This window comes from Lolium rigidum, chromosome 4 (genome assembly GCF_022539505.1).
Source record: "Lolium rigidum isolate FL_2022 chromosome 4, APGP_CSIRO_Lrig_0.1, whole genome shotgun sequence".
In the NCBI taxonomy this organism is placed as follows: Eukaryota; Viridiplantae; Streptophyta; class Magnoliopsida; order Poales; family Poaceae; genus Lolium; species Lolium rigidum.
Genome location: NC_061511.1, coordinates 74,757,811 through 74,772,447, shown reverse-complemented (window position 1 = coordinate 74,772,447; position 14,637 = coordinate 74,757,811). Strand labels below are relative to the sequence as shown.

Sequence of the window (14,637 nt, the reverse complement as noted above, 5' to 3'; positions counted from 1 at the left end):
GAGAAGTGTTCATTCTGGTCAACACCTAGAAGCCATGCCACATCGTTGGTTTCAAAATTTGAACCCCATCAGTAGGTCACAACAAAGTTTCAATGCCTGGAAGCATGCATTAGGTAGATGCCATTACGATTTACGAGGCTGCTCTCTCCCTTCTGTAAATCAAGCTAGAAGGGGTTCAAAAAGAAGAAGAGCAGCGAACCCAACAATGGCGCCCACCGGTGGCTGGTCTAGCTCAGGTGTGTTGACCTCCGATGGAGGACTCTCCGTTGTTGATATCATAGGTGCATACGTAAGCTTACTGAAAACATAAGCAACACGTGTTCAGAAAAATTCTCCATTTCTTGTCTTAACGCATAGATTGTGCTTTGAAAATGTGTTAGATCAACATTAACTGATCGAGGGAGAGTGGAGTTCAGCTGACGCTGACAGACGCGGAAGGATTCACATGCAACTACTCACCAGTGTCCCCGAGGTGGACATTTCGGCTTATTTTAACTTGTGCGTGTTGACAACGCGAGTCGTTGTGCCTCGCCGCATGCGGTTGAAGAGAATCCAGACGTTAGTCCAGGACATCGCGGATAATATGTACCGAGACATCAAAAGTCCGGACCGTCGTGATCAATGCGCCTACTGCTGGTAGATGTCCACTGTTCAATAATCGGCCCGCACGCCCATATACGACAGTGAATACAAGGATTGGTATCAATCTGTCCACAACTGATTGGTTCAGCTAGCGAGTTCATTTGGTCTCGGGAGCCAATATGGATTTCCGAGTGAGGCGCTAGAACTGCAGTGAAGTACTACTGAAGAAGGGAGGAGCATCAGCAGAGCGCGCGTATATGTAGTGTTCGGTAGACAACCGGAGACGCGATAATCGAAGCCGTGTTGAGGCGTGCAGCACGTGCATTATGCCTTTGCAAACCGGGCAACAACAAAACCAAACGTGCCCAACGTGGGGATTAGGCTCACACGTGCCCCAGTAAGGCACACGGTTTTGGGAGCACCATCTTACTTCACTTCGGCAACGCTGGTTAGGCAGATCGAGGTTCTCGAGTTTGGCCGAACTTGAGCACCGTAGCACTATAGCGGCCATGCAGTTAGTGAACCGAGCATCACAAAAATAGCCGCAACACAGCGGGTACCAAGACAGGTCGACAATGTTACTATGCTTTCTGCTGACAGAGGAGCTGCCGCATAATAAATTTGGAAGGCACAATAACAGACGATGAGGCAAGGGGACACACAAAAAAATGTTTCAGCTATCCTTCCTTTGCTACATAGTTTGAATATGCTTGAATTCTCAAATGTGGCAATCAATTCAAATACGTTAGCGGTGCCAACTCTTACAAGGACAAAAACTGCAACTGTGAAGAAGGGATTGTGTGAAAACGGATGTTTTGATCTAAAGATCCAACATTGGTTGATCACAGCTTGTAAACCGGTGTGATTCCGAGCAGTTGGAAGCATTGGCGCATGACGACCGCAGTTGCTTCGCACAGCAGCAGCCGGCTTGGCTCCTCCGGAGACCCTACCACCTGTGAAGTTTAACAAAGACAGTGGTTCAACCTCAAGCACTGAGGGTGGCAGGCTTAGCACCTAGTAGGTGGGTGGAAGGTGCTGCCATTTTATCACTCCACATGAATTTAACGATGGAAACAGAGGGAACTGTACCTGACAATTGGTGTAGAACCTAGTGAACATTTCAGATAAGTTGTATAGGTATTCACACAGAACATTGGGAAGGAGATTTGTGCAAGCGTCTTCAACAACCTGACACAAATAGCAGCACAAAAATAATCATTACAAAGGGAGGACGAGTCCCTCCCAACCGAGCCATATTACTCCTCATTGATGCATTATTTAAGTATATAGTGTCATGAAGGAATTGCATTAAAAATAGGGAATGGCTAGATCTCAGGCAACTTAGACTTAACTAAATTTCAGTCACCATAATGCTTTACTGGTGACTTAACAAAAGAAATTCTAAGACTTGTCTGTTTAACTTGAATACAAACAGCATCATATCAAGTGCATACGCCTTATTTGAACCCAAAAATTTACTCAAAATCCCAGTGCACAACCAAAATGTTTGCTAATCACTATGGTCACTAACTGCTCACAATACGCCACATTACAGCTTTGAGCTGATTCTGGGTTAGTCGATCGAATGAATAAATTTATTTAGTTTATAGTGTCGATCATACCTCTGCAAAACGGATAAGATACAGTCCCAAGACACGCTCATCTGGATGGTCAAGAGAAATACTCCCATTCTGCGAACAAGAAAAGTCACAATTTAATCCATGCCTGATGCTAAAAATGTCTCAGGGTGAAACTTGATAAAATGGACAGCATTGACACATAAATTTAAAAAGTACTCCCTCCGGTTGGATTAAATTGACGTGAGATAGGCAAAGGAAAACAGCTACATACGTACAAATGCTGCGTCGATTAAACATGACCAGAGGGAGTATATTACCATCTTTAGCTCTTCCACATCCATGTTAGATTTCCGTATAATGGAGCAAATACGAGCATGAGCATACTGAAGATAGACAGCAGTATTTCCCTGTTCACAAAGCAAATTAGGATGTAAATATAACGAGAGTAAGCAAAAAAAGATGACTAGCTCAGAAAATAAAATTCCCATTCATGCAAAACAATGATCATAAAGTTATGCCAGTAACAGAAAGCAAAAAAGCAAATCAGTACAAGATTAAACACAGAGCATATAGTGTATACAAATATGGTGCTCGTATTAGGAAAGTTGAGAACAGATAAACGGTGAAGACTGCCAAGGCTGCCAAATAACTGAGTAAGGAAATAGTGGAATTTGGAAGTACCTTATCACTTAGCATCTGATCAAAGCTAAATGTGTAATTAGTCAGTCTATTGTTCTTCAGATCTGCATACCTATATTGAAGGTAGAAAAACGTGAGGATACTGATCAAATTAGGATCTAAAAATCTTAGTTATTTAATTTCAGCACGACTAATTTGTCTTCAAAAAAGAAAATTCGGTACATACTTGACAGCACCATATCCTACTGCCTTTGAAGTTTTCTCAAGTTCCTCCTCAGTCCAGTCAACAATTTTACCTGAGAAAAAACATATCATATTTAACATTAAAGGTTATTTAAAGAAGCAAACAAAATTCCATGATGGTATCGCTTACCATTGTCCTTGAGACGCTGGACAAGTTCTGATTTACTTCGAGATTTAGCCTCATCAAGTAGGTCTCCCAACCGAACAACCTCAGTACTACGAGTTCTGAAGCGCTTGCCATCTGCCCCAAGAACAAGGCCAAACCCAACATGACTTGTTTTGGGGAACTTCTTCTCCTTTGGATCGGGGAGCCAACCAGCCATCCTGGCAGCCTGCAACAGAAGACAAAATCAAACCCCACCAATGCAAAACAGATTTTTTTTTAGGATAAGCAATAAAGATCTAAAAATGGTACTCTTATTATTAAGAACGAACTAATATCAATATCATGATAACATATTTCTGGTAAAGATAAATGATACTTTGTACTTGCCTTGAAAAACATATCAAAGTGCTGCTGCTGACCGACATCTGTTACATATATTATCCATTCTGCTTTCTCAACATTAAGACGGTACCTTCATAAAGGCAAAGACAAAAAGAAAGTTCTAAGTTCACAAACTCAATCACTGCAAGAAACCAGACTGCATCAAATATGAAATATATTGTCTCAGATTACAGAAAACAGCTAAATAAGAACCCAGAAGATGGGATATAGGGAAAAAAAAGTAAATTATTATTCAGTAACTAACCAGAGAGCAGCTAAATCTGTTGAGGCATAGTTGAAGCCACCATCTCTTTTAACCACAATCAAAGGGATTTTATGACCTTCAATGAAAATTACGCGAGCACCCTCACTCTCCTTGATGAAACCTTGGTTATTTAATAACTCCAAAACTTGTGGAATATAAGGATTATAAAAGCTCTCCCCCTGAAAGGTGAGTAATTAGGAGAGAAATTAGCTTTGATTCTCACCGTAAACATAAACCAATAACCTTCTTGGATTGCTTGCAGGAAGAGACAGGTAGCATATGTATATAAGCATTCAATGGCAAGAGACTGAACACAGGGAGATACAGATGCTTTGATCAGAATGATTTCAGATGAATACCAACAGATTAAAAAAAAGTAGCACAAAAATGACTTCCACAAAGAAAAAGATATTTCTGAAGTCTTGTGAATACCTCCACAAATATTAGCTGGTAATATGAAAAGCTAAATAAATCAGGAGTTCGATACATTTCTATGGCAAATTAATGCATACCAATTAATAAGTGAAGCTAATTGTAATAATTGGTAGCAGTTGTATAATTTTTTATCTTTTTTTACGATATAACTTTTTTATCTTTGAGACTTCATATGACAATGTGAAAATAAGACAGGGTGAATTAACTAAAATGTTAGACAGAATATTCTTCATTGCGGTTCAAATGAGAAAGAAAAACATAAGCCTTTGAGCGGGCGCTAGTCAACAAACATTGCACAGATTTCAGTTTTACAAAGTACACAGTTCATTTTGTTCAGGGCAAGAGGGCAAACATTCTAGAAAAAGATGTGTGCACGCTTATCTGAAGTCCAATTAACACAATTCTTTTCAGATTGCAGCTATATTGTGTTGATACTTTTGCTTGGTAACTTCTTAAAATAATAAATCGAACATCAGTGGAAAGTGATACTACCTTTTCTTCAAGTTGTACATCTAAGAGCTTGTACACCTGGTCAAATTCGTTCCTGCTGATTTCACATATCTTTTTCCAAGCAGAACGATATTTCTCCTCCCCTCCCTACATAGTATATAGTGCTTAGAAGAGAACGAGAGAAGACTGCTATGTTTTCAGACTCCACATATAAGAAAGGTCAACTTACCTGTAACCGAACGACAGCTTGTTGAGCCCTATCTTTAAATTCTGCATCATTGTCGAATTTTTCTTTGGATGCTTTATAGAAAAGCTGTAGCAAATAACCAAAATGAAACATGATCATTTGTTTACCAAATCAGAAATTCTAATACAAAGCAAATTAAGCACTTCTTTCCACCTTCGCAAGATAGATCAATCGGGAGCATGCATACACATACACCTAGATGCAACACATATCTACATAATATGTGCTTCAGATTAATTACAATTATTTCATCCCTAATTGTATGCTAGTGACAACCAATTCAGATTTGCTACTGTCATGGGCTCCAATTATTCAAATTTCAGAATGTACTTTGAAGGACTTAGAGGAAGGACAGCAGGTAAGTGGGTGGCTGAGAACAAGCAACCAAGAGGAAAATCCAATATGCAGTGATATGAAATCAAACATCACGGCCATTACTGCTCAAGCTAGGCGATTAAAAAAGGCAATCCAATTAAACATAGCATTCAAAACAATAGCATCACATGCCTGGTTAAAATAATCTGTATGCCACTGGAATTGGTTAAGGCATAAACCACTACAGTGATAATACCGATTCATGGATTAAACAATAAAGGATACCAAATAAGTGATACACCTATCCGGGATTAAAAGTGTATATGAATGTTACTAAGAAAAACACAAACAATTAAATATTATGATTTATTTTTTACTGGGACAAAGTACCATGTAACTCATAATTCAATTTTCTTTCAACCATGTAGCTTCTTACATGGATATCTAGTACCAAACTCCATGCATGCTTATAAGCCAAGTTAAATATTTCGATAATACCTATAGGCATGTGTTTATAAGTTTATTATGCCACAATTACTACAATAGTACCATCAATGCATGGAACAACACCTTACCTGGAGGTCACCAATGGCCTGGCTGCCAAGTTCCTCCCATTCCGGAAACTTTTCAAACAGAAATTCAATCAGCATTCCAAACTGCATGAACCAAGGCGAACGTGATTCAGTATGCAAAGCAAAAATTCCGTTTTAACTTATAAGGCCTCCATATTGGCCAACATTTTAGCAGTTACTTGTGTCCCCAGAACAAGCAGCAAAAAAATATTTCTGCTAGTGCAATATACCAAGGCACCACTTTCTCCAGCACAGCACAAGTGAACTTTCAGTTTTTGCTCTATAAAATAGTAGATATGAAAGACTAGATACTAATAGTACATCATTGATGTGTCTCAAAAATGAAGGTACATGAAGCTGGTGGTAATGGATGCAGGCCAGGAAAGGGGTAGCCCCACCAAGGAAAAAAGAAGGATTAGTTGGTGCACGTAACCACATTGTCCATAAACCAAAATGGGTAGACAGCTTAAAGGATCATACGTTTGCACCAGCAATTTTCAGCATTAAGAAGAATCAACAAGTCTGTTACCTGTGTACCCCAGTCTCCCACATGATTGCGTCTGAGAACGTAGACATTTGAGAACTCAAACATGCGAGCTAGGGTATCCCCAATGATTGTTGACCTCAGATGCCCAACATGCATTTCCTTTGCAATATTAGGGGATGAAAAATCAAGCACTATCCTCTTAACCGGCAGAACTGGTGCCCAAGTTTTGATACCATTTACAAGCATATTTTGTATTCTCTGCAACATTGTAGTTTATTGGCACTTAGCGTGAAAGAATTGTAGCACCAGTAGATGCAAAATTGCATGTAGAACATCTAAACCAGACCTTGGCAACCCAGCTGTTGGATAATACAATATTCACGAAACCAGGACCAGCAACAGAGGTCGATTCAATAACATCACCGGCAGGCAGGTTCTTGGCAATGGCCTGCGAAAATTTCAGTATGGATGAGAAAAGAAAAATGAACAAATAAGGAAACAATGGAATTGGCGCCTACGGAAGAATGCTCCTACTCCATGAGATCTTCTTGAAGTAAACCATCAGCACTAGAAAAGGATAGGATCATTCTAACCTGTCCAATTGCGTTGGGGTTTTTGAAACTTGTCCCGGATCCTTTAACTTTTGACCACAATCCCATTGCGTTGTTGCTGCATATATCGTTTACATGTGGTCATTAGATGAGCACATTGAATGGATGCTAAGATGCAAGGAGCCAACAGCATACCACTGGTAGTCGCCAAACTTTGTTGTGCAGACTTCAACCACTGGCTCTACCTCCACTTCAGGCACCGTCGCGCGGAGTGACAAAGCCGCAAAGTTGGAGATCTGCTGCTTGACACTCCCTGCTCCCTGCACGGCCTAGCATTATGTTCAAGACCTCACAATCTCAATCGAGAGGGTACAGAAAGAACACACTCAGCACTATCATCTCCCGAACCAGCAACCCAATACTCACCAGAGGTGCAGGTTCCTGAGCCTGGGCAGAGGCGGAAGTGGAGGTCTCGTCCCCCATGGTTGTGGAAGCGTAGCAGGACCTCCTCAGTAGCCTTGCGGAGGCAGATGCTCTACAGTGACCTAGCTAGATAGGCAGAACAAAAGTTAGCAAACAGGCCTAAATTCAGCAACAGAAAGGCCCTATATAGCATGAATCCACTCACTGGCTATAACCTAAAAATGGCATGTTCATAAGTCAAATTGAGCAGAGTAGAGGATAAACTGCCGCCTTTTTCACCCCCAATCCCAAAAGTTGTGCATAAATTCGCATGCTCCTAGCGCTCAACTCAAACTGCTGCGGAAGGATCACCGCTGACAGATAAATTTTGGTTTAGAGCGGTAAACCCGAACCACGGGAAACTAAATTCAAGCATAGCATACTAGACTCTGAATCCCGCAACAAGTCCACTACTAATAATCCGCCATTCACTCTAAATCTCCCGAGCCCGTAGGCACAAACTCTAAACCCCATACATAAACCCCCGGATTTCTTCGGCCAAATCGGACCTCGCGACTTCTCCGGGCGACGCGGGGACGGCGCAGCGCTGCCGGAGCGGAGGTGCGGAAGTTCACCGGAAGGGATTGGGGAAGGAAGAATGGAGGACCAACCGAATCGAGGGCGGGCGGAGAGGAGGAGGAGTCGCGCGGGGTAGGGCGCCGCCACTGCTGTTGCTGCTGCTGCCGCGAGTGCCCGCATCTCGGCCTCGTTCGAGAATAAATACGCCGCGTGCAGGGGGAGAGCTGGCGAGGGTTTTCGCTGGTGTACCTTATCGGGCCCGCCAAGTCATCCTTTGGGTTTGGGGGGCTTGGGGCTAGGTCTAGGTTGTGGATATGATTTAAACTTGGGGTGAGCGGAGCCAGCCGAAGAGATCGAGAGAGAAGGAAGATAGGGAGGGGAGGAGGAGGGTGGCCGGAGATAAGAGGGGGCAGGGAGGAGGTGGCCGGAGATTGAGGGGGCAGGGAGGAGGTGTCAGTAGGACTTACCTGCAACGTCGCCGTAGAGTTCCTGCGCCGCCGCCGCCGCCGCCGCTCCCGTCGAGTCGTCCCGTAATCCCGTGCTCACTCTGTTTCTCGGGTGCAAGGGTAGTCTCTAGTCTAGCGATTTGCTTGACAGTCCAATGGCAAATTGGACCTGACAAATTCCAAATTCCATGCTCCAATTTCAACACCCACACGTTTTCGTTTTCATTTTTTAAACGCTCAAGAGGAGCCCAACTTTGAATTAGTGAAGCTATCAATCGACACGGATTATACAAGATCACCCACCCACAAGACAACAACACACACCACAACGGCCGAGCGATACAAGAGGGCATCCTGAACAGCTTATAACTTAACACTACAGGCAAACTGAAGACTACCACGCTCCGGCACCAAGACAACGAGCAAAGAAGGCATGGTGAGGAACTGCCATGGTGTAGAATAGAGATTATGCTCGAGGAAGACACCCTGAACTGCAAGCACTAGACACCCTCATGTTCTTACGCCAAAGAGAGCCCCTACCCTCTCATCTTGGCTCGAAAGCGTCGAAACATCAGACATGAGATCAGCTCACCCGAGAGCTGGAGAGGTGTTGGACTCGAGCCCTGGGACATCCCCAAACCACAACCACTAAAGCAAGGGAACACACCACATCGGCCAAACAATTGCGACCCTTGGAGAGCCTGAGAGAGGCAGGAAAGCCACCGAAGGCAACTGCACATGCCAAAGCTCCCCCTTTCAACTCTTCTCACCGAGCACCACAGTCCCCAGACGACGCCTCCAACAAGGACATGGCGTGCAGCACGTCACGTCGCCGAATCCACGGGATTTTGGGCTTTCGCCCGAGAGGTAGGTTGGGGTGTAAACATGGGACCTCAGCCACGCATCCAAGGAGGGAGAACGACACCTGAAGGTGTCGCCGCCGCTGGGCTGGGCCAGCCGACCTAGGATTCCCCCCGGTCCCAAGCATACCACCAGCACCCACCACGTTCTAGTTCAAGGATCAATCATCGCCATCAGCCTGAACCGGTGGAGGAGAGAGATCCGAACAGGGAGACACGAACCAAAATTGACGAGGAGGAAGACTTCCATGGTGCAGCCACCGCCCTCCACTGTCGCACCTCCCAAGAGGTCGAAGTCGACGGTTAGAGACACCCGCGATGACGCCTACCACGAGCACACCGTCGTCACACATGAAGAGCCACTGCACATATCCATGGACCCAGCCAAGGCCGTGGCAGGAAGCACCCCAGCCGTTGGCCACCATCGTCAAGCACCGGCAAGGCCGAGCATGAGAGGAGGACGGGGTGAGGCAGTGATACCGAGTAGCCGTAAGCAGAGGACATGCCCCCCCCCCCACACACACACACAGCAGCATGCCTCCATGCCACCACGCCAGGGGGCGCGCAGATCCCCGCTGCCCCTATCACCGGCTTTGTTGGGCTTCGCCGACAGCAGCCTCAGGGGACAGCGAGGGGAGGGAGGGGAGGAAGCGGCAGCGGGGGTAAGGGTCCCCCATGGTCGCCCAAAGGAGACGACAAGAGGGGTACGCGCTCCAAAATTCGAAACTCAAAACATATTTGTTTTTTTTTTTCATTTTGCAATGACACGACTAGTTTTTTTGCATTCAAATACCAAAACTGCAAAAACAAAGAAGCAAAATAGTAAAGACAGATATATGCGAGCTGTCTTCAACGATTATACAAAATAAAGTCTAGAAAATAAGCCTTTCAGATCTTTAAACTTTTTTTCTTTCCTGACACAATGTTATATTTTTGTGAAGGCAATCAAATGTAAATATCAAACCAAGAACCTGTAAATATCAATGACGGTTCTCCTATAATTTTAATTTGAGTCGCCATGTCAATGCTAAGTGCATGCGCGCAACAATTAAAGTAATCAATCACCATCGGCAAGAATACCAACACTAGTATGGCACGAAACAACAATCGAACAACCTCGTTGATATTGTTGGGAGTTGAGAGTATGAATCACCATCGTCAAGGATGTAGAAGACGGGACAAGAATTACGAGGACAATTCTCCCAGCGACAATCATGAGAAAAAAAATCCAAAATCAATCTGATATTTGAGTCGGTCCGATGTCATCCTAGGCCGCGACACAGGCTTGAGGTGTCTAAGGGGAGGTGCCGAAAATAGAGCTATACATAGTAGGGTATGTAGTAGTAGATTTAGATCTAGGCTTGTGTGTTAGCTTCTTGCCAGTTTTCGGCTATATGCTGGGAGGTTGGCGTTGGATCTTCTAGGCTGGTTGAAAGATGATGTTTTTGCTCAGCGTGGTGCTCCTGTGGTCGAAGCTAGAGACGATGTGTGGAGACCTTGTTGGTGCCTTCGTCAATAAAGCATTTGTTTTCTACACGGTGGTTGTCAAGATCTTTGGTTCCTTTCCTCCTAACTCTCGCCATGGTGGTGTGGAGGAGAGAAGATCCGATGATGTTGGTGGAGATGTGGCAAGCCTACAACATGGAGTGTATCCACGACAACGATGGTTCTGGCTTCCTAGATGGCCGAAGGGCGACCACTCCCACCTCCATTGTCGGCAACGGTAGCTTCTCCTGGCTGGTGGCAAATGGGCATCTTCAACCTCCAGGTTGTTGTGCCAAGAAGGAGGTGCTACTTCTCTAGTACAGCAAGCTCCCGCTGCTCCATCCCAAATGGTTCAGTATTTGGCAATGTCATAGTCGGTTGTGTTGCAGAGCTTTTACATTGATGCGATGGTGAAGGAGCTGGACGTAATAGTGTTTTCCAGTTTCTTTTTAGGGTCCTAGTGAAAAAATGAGGACTTTCTTGTAAGTTTTTCACTTTCCTTTTGGTCCTATATGTATTTTGTAACTCCACCTACCAAACAGAATGAAGCTCCTCGGCTGATCCACTATTTAAGAAAGGAGTCACCTCTATTAGGCTAGTCATAGTGAGAAGTTTTATAGAGTAATAACATGCACATGTTACTAGCCATGTTATTGCCTTCATAGTGAATAGTATTGTTGATGTGATAACATAGAAGTTCATATTTATTAATTTACAGAACCATTATTTGTTTGAGCAGTGTGATATGATGGTAACATAGACATCTGTATCAGTTTACTAGTTTATGCACTTCGAGATAAAATTTTAACTATTAATTTGGTCAACAAAATATAAGATATCCACCACAAAATTATATCTTTTGGAACTTCATTTAAATATTAATCCAATGGTATAACTTTTATGGCATAAATCTCATATTTCTTGACCAAATTAATTGTTTTTTTCTTAAGATACGTAGTACGCTAGTACGCTAATAAATCAGTATGAAGGGAGTATTAATTACCATAATCATGTATTTTCTCAATTATTGACATGTTATGTTATAAAAATGCCTAGTTGATATTACATGCAGGTCCATCCATGTTATCACCTTAGACTACTAATACTGAATAACGAAGGTAGTAACATGCAACTATATGCAATGCCAACTAGATATTCTAGTGACATGACATGTCATTACATGAAGAGTGATGGTTCTGATAATTAGCTATATTACCATAACATCATAATTTTTTAAGATAAAATAAATCTATAATAAGCTCATTAATGTACACATCCATGGTACTACATCTTTGTTACTATGCACTATAATAATAAAATAAACCAATATCAACATTACTCTATACTGTATTATTTTTTACTATGACTGGTCTTACTTACTCCCGTGAATGATCTTATTTTCATTCGTGGATGATCTTGCCTCCGTGGGCGTCAAGAAACTTCCGCATCGTCCTTTTCCACGACCCCAGCCCATCATCCGTGGCCACCAAGGCATTCTTTCCGAAAGAAAAGGAAACAAATAAAGGAGAGAAACACCTGTCGCGGTATTCGCCGGCGACGCCTATATAGTCAACACAACGACATTAAAAGCTCAAACTCAGCTCACTCCGGCACTCAAAATCAGAGCAACAACTTCACACTCCACACTCCAGAAAAGAGAACCAAGACCACTAAGAGACTGACAACTAATGGTGTTCGAGGTAGCAGCAATGGCATTGGCATCCTTCGTAGGTGAGGCTGTTTCAACATGGAGCCTGCTCTGCGGCCTCGCTGCTCTGCTCCTTATGTGGGCGGCCTCCCACGCCGCGGAGAGATACTGTCTGAGGCCGCGGCGGCTCGGCCGGGCGCTCCGTGCGCAGGGTCTAAGCGGCACGGCGTACCGCTTCCCGGCCGGGGACTTCGCGGAGAACGTCCGGCTCAGCCAGGAGGCGCAGTCGCAGCCTATGTCGCCGCCATGCCACGACATCGTTTCCCGCGTGTTGCCGCACCTCCATCATACAGTCATGGAGCACGGTGAAGTCTGCATCACCTGGTTCGGGCCGATCCCCAGGGTCGTCATCGCGAAGCCAGAGCTGGTGTCCCAGATCCTGTCCAACAAGTCCGGCCACTTCGACAAGTTCACAAACAATAGGCTGGGAGAGCTCATAAGCCGCGGGATCGGGAGCCTCGACGGCGAGAAATGGGCGACGCGCAGGAGGATCCTCAACCCTGCTTTCCATCTCGAAAAGCTCAAGGTACGCACGTAATCCACACGCACGTATGTGTCTGTCTTATTTGTAAGTGCTAACTGAATTTCATTCAGGGCATGCTGCCGGCTTTCTCGACGTGCTGCGCCGAGATGGTAGGCAGATGGGAGAGTAAACTATGTGCGGCTGGTGGATCACACGAGCTGGACGTGTGGCAGGAGTTCCCGGACCTCGCAGGAGACGTGATTTCCCGCACGGCGTTCGGCAGCAGCTTCGAGGAAGGACGGCGGATCTTCCTGCTTCAGGTGGAGCAGGCCGAGAGGGTCATGAAGGCCTTCCAGTACATGTACATCCCAGGCTACCTCTTCTTGCCTACCGAGAACACCAAGAGGATGAAGGTGATCAAGCGGGAGGTGGAAGGGCTCCTGCGAGGGATCATCGACAAGAGGGAGCTAGCAATGGGGGACGATGATGGTGGCGGCGACTTGCTCGGCCTGATGCTGCAGTCCAACAGGACGTCCGGTTCCGGTCAGAGGATGAGCACCGAGGACGTGATCGAGGAGCTCAAGCTCTTCTACTTCGCGGGGATGGAGACCACGGCGGCGCTGCTCACATGGACGCTCGTCGTGCTCGGCATGCACCCCGAGTGGCAGGAACGGGCCAGGGAGGAGGTCTTGGGCGTCTTCGGCAGTGACGACACACCCAGCTTCGACGGGCTAAGCAGACTCAAAACGGCAAGTCCATCATCATGTAAAAATTCCCCTGTTCGATTGTCCCCGGCCATTGCTAACTATATACATCCGAATTCCCTTCCGATAATCCAGGTGACGATGATACTGAACGAGGTGCTGAGGCTCTACCCGCCGGCGGTGACCATGAACCGGAAGACATCCAAGGAGACACAGATCGGGGGCATCACGTACCCTGCCGACGTAGTCCTCGAGATGCCCATCATCCTGCTTCACCACAGCCCGGACCTCTGGGGGGACGACGTGCTCGAGTTCAAGCCAGAGAGGTTCGCGGAGGGGATCTCCAAGGCGACCAAGGACGGCCAGCCGGGGTTCTTCCCCTTCGGCTGGGGGTCCAGGATCTGCATCGGCCAGAACTTCACGCTGCTCGAGGCCAAGATGGCGCTGACCATGATCCTTCAGCAATTCGAGTGGTGGCTGTCGCCTTCCTACGCTCACGCGCCGTGCACCGTCCTAACGCTGCAGCCTCAACATGGCGCGCAGATTATACTCAAGAGTCGCTGATGGCCGACCGCTCATCTTGTCCAGCTATAGCATCTTCGTTGCCATGCTTAAAATCCGTAGTTCAAGAACATTGCAATTATGGGGGATACAAAGGAAGATATCTCAACCGCAATCTAGCTAGTGTTGGCAGAAACGAGGTGGAAGAACACATAATAGACATACGAACGCCCTCTTTGGTTTTTTTTTTCTTGGATAATGGGTGTTTTATCGGTTTTGCTATGTCTCAGTTAACTTGAGATTTTCTTAAGTCTAAGTTACTTACAAAAAAGCGCTTGAGTTTTATTTTTCTGTTAAAAATGTGCAATTACACTTTTTTTCTAGAAATGTGCAACTGGACCGAGTTGCACTTTTCTTTGAACTGCAGTTGCAATTTTTTAAGGTGATTAAGACTTAAGAAAATCTCCATCAACTGAGACATAGACACACCCGTGTTTTATTACTTTGAGCAATAAACCCAGCCTCTGGCCCTCTGCACACAACCATACAAGTAGAGTCATTTCAAATAATCTCAACGAAACACACGACAAGTACTTAAAGTTATGTGAATGCAAAACATCTAGCTAGGTGGATCCA

The 14,637-nt window shown here is 45.0% G+C and overlaps 2 protein-coding genes across 2 annotated transcripts; one reads left to right on the top strand and one right to left on the bottom strand.

Annotated features, from left to right (window-relative positions):
- Positions 1 to 1,149: 1,149 nt before the first annotated feature.
- Positions 1,150 to 8,029, bottom strand: LOC124646747 (arginine--tRNA ligase, cytoplasmic-like). The gene is made up of 18 exons (XM_047186820.1): positions 7,927 to 8,029; positions 7,280 to 7,398; positions 7,049 to 7,173; positions 6,896 to 6,971; positions 6,649 to 6,750; positions 6,345 to 6,560; positions 5,819 to 5,899; positions 4,911 to 4,994; positions 4,724 to 4,828; positions 3,797 to 3,975; positions 3,538 to 3,622; positions 3,175 to 3,376; positions 3,028 to 3,097; positions 2,844 to 2,913; positions 2,480 to 2,569; positions 2,205 to 2,273; positions 1,672 to 1,770; positions 1,150 to 1,535 (listed from the first exon to the last, which is right to left on the bottom strand). Exons 1-18 carry the CDS (start codon positions 8,012 to 8,014, stop codon positions 1,425 to 1,427), a joined length of 1,971 nt encoding a protein of 656 aa, XP_047042776.1. The 5' UTR covers positions 8,015 to 8,029; the 3' UTR covers positions 1,150 to 1,424.
- Positions 8,030 to 12,334: 4,305 nt separating this feature from the next.
- On the top strand, positions 12,335 to 14,120 carry LOC124647247 (cytochrome P450 72A14-like). The gene is made up of 2 exons (XM_047187214.1): positions 12,335 to 12,859; positions 12,928 to 14,120. The coding sequence occupies exons 1-2, from the start codon at positions 12,335 to 12,337 to the stop codon at positions 14,062 to 14,064; spliced, it is 1,662 nt and encodes a 553-aa protein (XP_047043170.1). The 3' UTR covers positions 14,065 to 14,120.
- The last annotated feature ends 517 nt before the right edge of the window (positions 14,121 to 14,637 follow it).

Coding starts and splice junctions, on each gene's coding strand:
- LOC124647247 (XM_047187214.1), top strand. CDS start 12,335: ATGGCATTGGCATCCTTCGTAGGTGAGGCTGTTTCAACATGGAGCCTG. Junction 12,860..12,927: donor TCCATCTCGAAAAGCTCAAG/GTACGCACGTAA, acceptor AATTTCATTCAG/GGCATGCTGCCGGCTTTCTC.
- LOC124646747 (XM_047186820.1), bottom strand. CDS start 8,014: ATGCGGGCACTCGCGGCAGCAGCAGCAACAGCAGTGGCGGCGCCCTAC. Junction 3,623..3,796: donor ACAGATTTAGCTGCTCTCTG/GTTAGTTACTGA, acceptor GCCTTTATGAAG/GTACCGTCTTAATGTTGAGA. Junction 2,274..2,479: donor ATGTGGAAGAGCTAAAGATG/GTAATATACTCC, acceptor TCTTGTTCGCAG/AATGGGAGTATTTCTCTTGA.